The sequence below is a fragment of the Vipera berus genome, assembly GCF_964194415.1.
Source record: "Vipera berus genome assembly, chromosome: 3".
In the NCBI taxonomy this organism is placed as follows: domain Eukaryota; kingdom Metazoa; phylum Chordata; class Lepidosauria; order Squamata; family Viperidae; genus Vipera; species Vipera berus.
This window is the reverse complement of record NC_138204.1, coordinates 76,379,907-76,389,528: the sequence shown is the minus strand read 5'-3', so window position 1 is coordinate 76,389,528 and position 9,622 is coordinate 76,379,907. Positions and strand designations below refer to the sequence as shown.

Below are 9,622 nucleotides of genomic sequence, written 5' to 3'. Positions count from 1 at the left end.
ACATCATGAGAAAGGCAGGGCTAGATGAATCAAAAGTTGGAATTAAGATTGCCGGAAGAAACATCAACAACCTAAGATATGCAGATGATACCACTCTAATGGCAGAAAGTGAAGAGGAACTAAAGAGCCTCTTGTTGCGAGTGAAGAAGGAGAGTGCAAAATGTGGGTTGAAACTAAACATTAAGAAAACCAAGATCATGGCATCTGGCCCTCTCAATTCCTGGCAAATAGATGGGGAAGAAATGGAGGTAGTGACAGATTTTATTTTCCTGGGCTCCAAGATCACTGCAGATGGGGACTGTATCCAAGAAATTAAAAGACGCTTGCTCCTGGGGAGGAAAGCCATGGCAAATCTAGACAGCACACTAAAAAGCAGAGACATCACCCTGTCAACAAAAGTACGTATAGTCAAGGCTATGGTCTTCCCAGTTGCAATGTATGGCAGTGAAAGCTGGACCATAAGAAAGGCTGAGCGCCAAAGAATTGAAGCCTTTGAACTATGGTGCTGGAGAAGACTCCTGCGAGTCCCTTGGACTGCAAGGCGATCAAACCGGTCAGTCCTAGAGGAGATCAACCCTGACTGCTCTTTAGAAGGCCAGATCCTGAAGCTAAAACTCAAATACTTTGGCCATCTAATGAGAAGGAAGGACTCACTGGAGAAGAGCCTAATGCTGGGAAAGATTGAGGGCAATAGAAGAAGGGGACGACAGAGAATGAGGTGGCTGGATGGAGTCACTGAAGCAGTAGGCGTGAGCTTAAATGGACTCCAGAAGATGGTAGAGGACAGGAAGGCCTGGAGGAACATTGTCCATAGGGTCGCGATGGGTCGGACACGACTTCGCAACTAACAACAACAACAAAGACTCTCAGATATCATTTTAACAGATTTTCAGAACGCTCACATTAAAGTTAAGGGTGAAGCCACAATATTGTAAAATTTAAAGGGTTTGGGGGGCACCTGGGGCACTAATAGTAGTAGGGGGCCAAAGAGCGAGTCTTATTGGACTTGATTGGTTTGATGCCTTAGGTATTCAGATTACTGGCATAAACCGGACACAAACTGCAGACCTCATGGCAGTATGCGAAGAATACGCAGATGTTTTTGATTCAACACTGGGGACATACACAGGGCCGCCTATTTCTTTTAAGTTAGATCTTAACGTTGTTCCAATTAGAGTTAAACCTCTCAGGGTCCCCTTTGCCTTAAAGCACAAAATTGATTCCATAATCAATAAGCTTGTAGAACAGGGCGTGTTACAGCCTGTTGATGGGGGTGAGTGGGAAACTCCTATTCTCACCCCACTGAAGTCCAACGGGGAAGTTCGCATTTGCGCTGATTATAAATGCACATTAAATAAGGCCCTCAAGCAACACACTTACCCGGTTCCTGTAGTCAACCATATTTTAGCCTCCTTGCAAGGGGGAATCATTTTTGCTAAACTTGATTTAGCACAGGCCTGTCAGCAATTGCCAGTTGATGAGGCCACAGCCATGGCTCAAACAATCGTGACTCACAGAGAGGCGTTCAAAGTAAAACGCTTACAGTTCAGAGTCAGTGTTGCACCAGGTATTTTCCAAGGAATTATGGAACGTACACTTAAGGGCATCCAGGGCTTCTGCCCTTATTTTGATGATGTTTTTATTGCAGGGGAACCCCCAGAAGTGTTGGCCAGAAGGCTCAGGGCTGTTTTGCAGAGGCTTCGTGAAGCAGGCCTCAAATTAAAAAAGAACAAGTGTAGTATTGGGGTTTCATCAACAGAATTCTTGGAGTTCCGAATTGATGCTAACGGCATTCACCCCGCTGATTCTAAAGTGAAGGCCATTAAGATGGCTCCTAGGCCCAAATCAAAAGGAGAGCTTCAAGCATTTTTGGGTCTCCTAAATTTTTATCATACATTCCTACCACATAAGGCAGCAATAGCAGAGCCCCTCCACAGGTTACTTGACAAAAAAGCTCCTTGGAAATGGACTAATTTACATGAAAAAAGTTTCCAGGGCTTGAAAGCACTACTGTCTGAAAACTCCACGGTTACTCATTACATAGAGTCTAAACCTGTATGTCTTGCATGTGATGCATCTCCTTATGGGGTGGGGGCAGTCTTAAGCCACTTAGAGAAAAATGGGAAACAGGTTCCTATAGCATTTTACTCAAGGACTTTGTCCTCTGCTGAGCACAACTATGCCCAGATTGACAAAGAGGCCCTGGCCATAGTTGCTGGAATTATAAAATTTCATGATTACTTATATGGCAGGGATTTCACTGTCTACACTGACCACAAACCTCTGTTGGGACTGTTCACAACAGACAAACAAACCCCCACATACTATCTCCAAGAATGTTGAGATGGTCTATTTTTCTGTCTGCATATACTTTTAAACTAATTCACAAACCAGGGAAGGAAATGGGCCATGCTGATGGTCTCAGCAGACTACCACTGCCACTAATGGATCCAGATCCAGCTCCTGCTACTAGAATACTGTCCATACAGTACATACCTGAGTTTCCCCTCCATGGAGGGGACATTGCTGCTGAAACTGCCACAGATAAAATACTTAGTAGAGTGTTGTCATGGGTATACACGGGCTGGTTGGAAAAAAGTCCAGGCTCTGAGTTTCAAAGTTTTTTTGTCAGGAGACATGAGTTGTCTGCACATAAATTGTGCATTTTATGGGGGGACAGAGTCATACTTCCCACTTTCCTAAGAGACTTCCCACTTTCCTAGCAGTAGTCATGTTAGGAACAGGAATTACTTCCAGCTATTTTGAGTGGCTATCCACTACTATCAGGAAAAGCTGTCCCTGAAAAGGCCCAGCGTAGTCTATATGAATCCTAGACCAGGGAGTGTGCATTTCTTCCCACCTGTGAACTGGGGCCTGTGGCATTTCAGGCCTCGATTGCTGGCATGTATAACAACCATGGACTTGACCCTCGATGGCCTTATCAAGGCCAGGCCACCAAAGGTAGCTTCTAACTAAGGCTTTCATTCTGACAATGCCTGGATGGCCTTCATGTAAGGAGTGTAAGACCATCATATACATCATAAGTCCCTCCCAAACTTGCAGCCAAGCCAGCCCTCACTGGAACCACCAGGGTTTTTCCTTCTCAGCGGAGGTGGAATCTGAGGAAGAACCAGGGAGCACGGGAGTGCAACATTGAACCCCCTGACCAAGCGAGCCAGCCAAACCTCAGCAACCACTGTGCCTACTCTGAAGAACAGACTGACTCTGGGCTGGGCCAACCTGGTGAGGCCAGCCAGAGCATTTTGATTCCCCTTGACACTGGAGCACAAAGGGACATGGGTCTTCCCAGCCCACTGGGTAAGCTGGTAGACCACAAAGTGATGGGAACTCCAAGATGTTCCTCTAGGCCACACAAGCCTCCTGATCACATTGTAAAATAAAATGTTGTATAGTGTTGTAAAACTTGTACCACTAACTACAGAAACTTGTGCATTGTGAAACTGCCATTACTAAAATGTATGCCTGTTCATTAGACATTGTTTAATCTCATTGTAGCCACAGTGAATTTATTATTATTTTTATTATTATCACTACAGTTGTATGTGAGTTGATTAATGTCTTGACAGCTGTCAAGACTAAATCATGGTTGTCATAGTCTGAACTAAGACGGGAGGGTTGTTATGTATTGGGCTTATGGTGTTACACCACGTGTGTTGCTGGAGCAGCTAACGGCTCTCCAGCAACCCAGACTAGCTGTCTCTGGTCCTGCAATTGGCGGCAAGAGTCGGTTCAAACCTATTGGCTGCCGCCTAGGGGATAGACTATATATTGTGGTTGGTTGCAGCCCAAGTTCCAGTACAGTTCTGGCAAAAATAAAGCATGTGTTACCTTGTACTCAGCCTCATGTCTTTCTTCCTGCACCCAAGAGCCCACGACTTAGCAGGTACCATTATCAGTTTATGGGGGAGATGGCTTTGCTGGGTGTGTCAGCTTGTACTACCAGCCTTGAATGGATTATTGGGAATATCTGTAGCTCACAACTCTAATTGTCTGAGTCTTTGGTGCTCTCTGAGCTTGGTTGTTTGTTTGCAGACATTACTCAATAGTTAATGAGGTAAGATCATCAGTGCCCTGATACTGTTGTCCTGATGAATCATCATTAATGATCAGTGACCTAATCAGGTGACCTAATCAGGTCACTGATGAGATTACCTCATTGGGTAATGAAACTTATGCAAACAAACAACCAAACTCAGAAAACACCAATCTGGCTGCTGATTAAGAGAATATGATGGTGAAAAAAAATATGCTTAGGGCCATTTGCCCCTTTTCTTGCCTTTAGTTGCTTCATTTTTTAAAAAAAATGGTTTGTAGATCGAGTTTACCTCTATGTGTTTGTTATGACTGATTAGTCAGAATGCCAAGCCTGTAAAGAATTTTATATCAAATTTGGGTCTGGCTTGGTCTAAAATATCTACAGTTTCCCTACTTAAAAGACACTCAAGCGTAATTTTTCTTCCTACACATATCATATAACACCCATATAACCAAGAAACAGTGCTTGGAAGACGTCAAGCTCAAAGACTATCAAGAACCCCAAAATAACTTTCTTTTTTTATTGAAGCTAGGTGACATAACTCCAACTAAGTGGAATAATATAATAATAGAGGAAAGGCAGTTTTTTGTTGGGTCCCCAATAAGTGGTTCAGAATAAGAGTTTCGTAAAGCCACTAGGATTTCTTTCATTCTTTGTATTTGCACTACAGCATTGCTCTATGTATTTTACTGTAAAATAGCCATTTTAAGAGCATTGTAATCCAATGTTTGTTACAGATGAACTCTTAAAGATTTGCATTAGCATTTAGCTACTTTGTTGTTGTTAGTTGCGAAGTCATGTCCGACCAATCGCGACCCTATGGACAACGTTCCTCCAGGCCTTCCTGTCCTCTACCAATTTAGCTACTAGAATTGCTAAATATTTAAATATTGATTTGGCTAAAGTCATTGCATGATTGTGTAATATCAGTTTCTCTTATCAAGAAATATTTCTTGTTTGGCCAATCAATACCAAACTAAACATGTGCTTACTCGTCTAAAAAACTTTTCCAGGATGGTCATGTGACTAAATATGTTTCTCTATAAAACAGGTACTTGCAGTTTCTGGTTGACCTTCCCTTCCCATAATGAAAGCTGTAATTTTAGCACTGGCATTGACCCTTGTGGGTAAGTAAGCATTTTAATTTATAATCTTTCAAAAATTGAACCTTAAAGAGACTTGTCCATTTTCATCAGAACAAATAAGAGAAACATTTTTACACATTAATGGAAACATTAAAAGTTCTGTATGACTATAACAACAGTAACCCAAAATCCTTCCAACTCTTTATGTTTCTTATACCTCTGTATTTTAAACAATGGGAATATTTTTTCCCTCACAGCAAAAAAAGCATCTTTTCTTCTATTTTTATCTTCCAGGTTGCCAACAAAAAACTGATCGTAAGTAGCATTATTTAATCATACAGAATTTTCAAAGCCCATTTATGAGTCTATAGATGTGTAGCAATATGTTTTCCACACATTACCTTAACATGTTTTTGAATTTCCACAGAAAGTGTCTTAACTACTGATGACGTTTTATTGTATGATTATGAATTTGAAGTTCAGAACAGAATGTCTGAACATGGCTTTTCAAGTGCTGGACTAAAAGCTAAGTGTAAAGCAGAAATTGGAAATGTTCAAGACCGGAAATTTCTAAAGGTAAGAGGGGGAAAATCCACTTTGAAAGTGAGTTTGTGCTGTTTTCATGTTTGGAAAGAGGAAAAAATGGGATCCATTTTTCCAACTTGGAATAACAACATATATGTGTGCTGGCTCTTCAGCTTTGAAACGGAGATGAGCACCGGCCCCTAGAGTTGGAAATGACTAGCACGCATGTGCGGGGGAACCTTTACCTTTTATATGTGTGTGTGTGTGTGCGTGTGTGTGTGTATGTATGTAAGTCTATGTATGTATGTATATATGTATATATGTAGATCTTTGGTCATTCGGGTTTTTTCCCACGTAGAATTGAAGGTATAAGAGCAACGTTTCGATGAAATCTCATCCGTCATCTTCAGGCTGGTGGCTTCAGCTTCGTTCTTCTGGGAGAAGTGTGTGGATATATGTATATATGTATATGTATATATACATATACATATACATATATATACATATATCCAAAAAAATTACATATATATATATATATATATATATATATATATATATATATATGTGTGTGTGTGTGTGTGTATATATATATATATATATATATATATATATATATATATATATACATACATACATACATACATACATATATATATATATATATATATATATATATATATATATATATATATATATATATCCTGATTTACAGTAAATGCCTTATCACACTTTATCAGATAATTATACTTAAATCAAACAAAACAGAGGCAAAGATATAATTTCAGATCCACAGTTATTTTTGCCGGATTTATTTTATTTTATTTTATTTTCCAAAATGTTAGCTCTAAGTTACTTCATTAAATGATCTTCATTTGGGACAAACAAAAATACTTAAATTCATGAGACTATTTTGTTACTTGCAGGATGAAATGTATTACTAAGGCTTTAGTTAGCAACCTTTCTCTTTTTTTATGCTTCTGAGTTACTGTTGATTCCTGGTAAACTGCCTAGATAAGTCTCTACAGTTTTCTTGCCAAGATTTTTCAGAAGTGGTTTGCCATTGCCTGCTTCCTAGAGCAGAGAGAAAGTGACTGGCCCAAGGTGATCCAGCTGGCTTCATATCTATGGCAGGACTAGAAGTCACAGTCTCCTAACCTGAAATTTTAACTACCAGACCAAAGTGACTCTCTTTTGTCTACATAGGAGCCTAGTCTCCTGCCTTCCTATATGTCAGGGGTGTCAAACTGCTGGCCCACGGGCCGGATGTGTCATGTAGAAGCTGCACCCACCCCATTGCCAGCAATGGCAAAATCGTCCTGATACTTTGTGCGATGTCATGTGACATCGCGAGTTTGACACGTCTGCTATAAGTCTACCTATGCTCCAGGATTTAAACTTCAAATTCTTTTCCCTTGCTATTGTAAATTAACAGCTCATTCTTCTGAGAACCTTGGAGACATCTGATCTGCCCTGACATAAGACTTATCTCTATCTTGGAACAATGGATTCCTGACTTACACAACTTCTTTGCCACTTTATATTACTTTAAATACTAAGTTTTTAATGCTAAAGTAGTGTTACATCACTATTTTTAATACTCGCAAAGAATAGAATTTATGGATTCTTTTCTTTAAAGCTGGCATTTTAAATTCAGATGGAAGATTTAGGAAGAATAAAATTTTACTATGTACGTTTTCTTAATCTCTTTGTGTGACAGGTTGATTGTTTTGAAGGACTGGATTACAATGGCATATACCCCTGGAGCAAGTTCGTTTCATCACCCAAATTAACTGCAGTGTTTCAGGAACACTTGAAGAATGTAATTCTTACATTTCAATACAGAAATGGGCATGTTGATGACATAATGGTTCCAGAACATGTCTCAGAATTTGCTTTAAATATCTGCAAAGGAATTTTGAATTTATATGAAAATACCATCAAGAAAAACCAGAAAACTTATAATTTAAAAGAGGTAATTCCAGTTTTATTTGTGATATGGCATTGTGACCTTCTGCTTTCTCTTTTGTCCAATAACACAGTTGCGGTTGTTAGCAACATGACTGGGGCCAGGGAAGAATTTTGAAGATAAGAATGGTGTGTCACTAGTATGATTTTATCTGCAACCAACTTTAGGTTCACTGTGTTTGGATAGAAGTGATTCCCCCAAACTGAAGATCTACAGCAGTTACTGTGTAGTCATTGATATTACCATCAGCAAGAATTTCCAAATTGCACCTTCAAATCACATATAGAGAGAGCAAAGTTTTTCTGCTCTAGGGTTCTGCAAACAGTTGATTGGGTCCATGAGAAACTAGAGGCAACAAGACTCACTTAAAAACAGCCCATTTTGTATCAATACAACTTTGCTTCTTGATTGAAGATTCCAGAAATGTATAAGTTCTACATCCTGAAAAGTTTTAAAAACCAATATTTACAGCACAGCCCAGAGCATAATATATGTATTCAATTTTCAGAACTTTTAGCAGTGCAACCTTATGTCTATCTAAGGCATGAATAGAAATAGGGGATTATTAAGTTCAATGGAATTTGCATGCAAGGTTGCGACCATGAATGACCGCCTCTGTATTGAACTGTGGTCCTGCTGTGTGTGTGTGTGTGTGTGTGTGTGTGTGTGTGTGTGTGCATTACAGACAGACATACTGTTTGTAGACATACATACATTTGTTGGGGTGGTGGTTGGTTGCAAAGTCGTGTCCAATGCATCATGACCCCATGGACAATGTTCCTCCAGGCCTTCTGTCCTCTACCATCTTCTGGAGTCCATTTAAGCTCACACCTACTGCTTCAGTGACTCCATCCAGCCACCTCATTCTCTGTCGGCCCCTTCTTCTATTGTCCTCAGTCTTTCCCAGCATGAGGCTCTTCTCCAGTGAGTCCTTCCTTCTCATTAGGTGGCCAAAGTATTTGAGTTTCAACTTCAGGATCTGGCCTTCTAAAGAGCAATCAGCAATCAGCAATCTCCTCTAGGACTGACCGGTTTGAACGCCTTGCAGTCCAAGGGACTCGCAGGAGTCTTCTCCAGCACCATAGTTCAAAGGCCTTAATTCTTTGGCGCTCAGCCTTTTTTATGGTTCAACTTTCACTGCCATACATTGCAACTGGGAAAACCATGCCCTTTACTATATGTACTTTTGTTGGCAGGGTGATGTCTCTGTTTTTTAGTATGCTGTCTAGATTTGCCATAGCTTTCCTCCCCAGAAGCAAGCGTCTTTTAATTTCTTGGCTGCAGTCCCCATCTGTGGTGATCTTGGAGCTCAGGAAAATAAAATCTGTCACTACCTCCATTTCTTCCCCCATCTATATGCCAGGAATTGAGAGGGCCAGATGCCATGATCTTGGTTTTCTTAATGTTGAGTTTCTAGCCCACTTTTGCACTCTCCTTCATCTGCATCAAGAGGTGCTTTAGTTCCTCTTCACTTTCTGCCATTAGAGTGGTATCATCTGCATATCTTAGGTTGTTGATATTTCTCCCGGCAATCTTAATTCCAACATACATACACATTTGAAATAGCTTGCTGGTAGAGCAAAAATAAAAGTAAGCAATTCTTCTTCAACTTCTACAAAATGAATCTGCAAAATTATAATTTGTTTCTATAAAATCCTAAATTAGTTTTATTTATGTATGTAAATTAAATATCTCAACTGGATACTGATTTGGTAAAATAGTTAAAAATATTTTTGTAGAAAATTCAGAATATAACTAATTTAAATTAGAAAGCAACTATCTGAATATATGAATATTGTACTTTGGGAAATTACTTGGCACCCACTGTCTCCTGACCATATTTGATCTCTGAATTGTATAAATTGGTTACTTAGTATCCATGCTATTTTTTTAAGCTCATATATTCCTCTGGTTAAATCAGTCCAAATCAGTTGAAATCAGGGTCATTGTTTGTATTGGTGGCTATATTCTACAGTATCAAACTTATCT

The 9,622-nt window shown here is 39.7% G+C and overlaps 1 protein-coding gene across 1 annotated transcript in view; it reads left to right on the top strand.

The window, feature by feature from the left end:
• Positions 1-5,144: 5,144 nt before the first annotated feature.
• LOC308666603 (vitellogenin-1-like) overlaps positions 5,145-9,622 on the top strand; it is a gene marked incomplete at both ends in the record, with an annotated part of 45,694 nt that continues 41,216 nt past the window's right edge. Inside the window, 3 exons of the mRNA XM_081325496.1 lie at positions 5,145-5,184; positions 5,570-5,718; positions 7,385-7,711. Coding sequence (XP_081181622.1) covers positions 5,145-5,184; positions 5,570-5,718; positions 7,385-7,711 — 516 coding nt within the window. The remainder of the gene's footprint in view (positions 5,185-5,569; positions 5,719-7,384; positions 7,712-9,622) is intronic.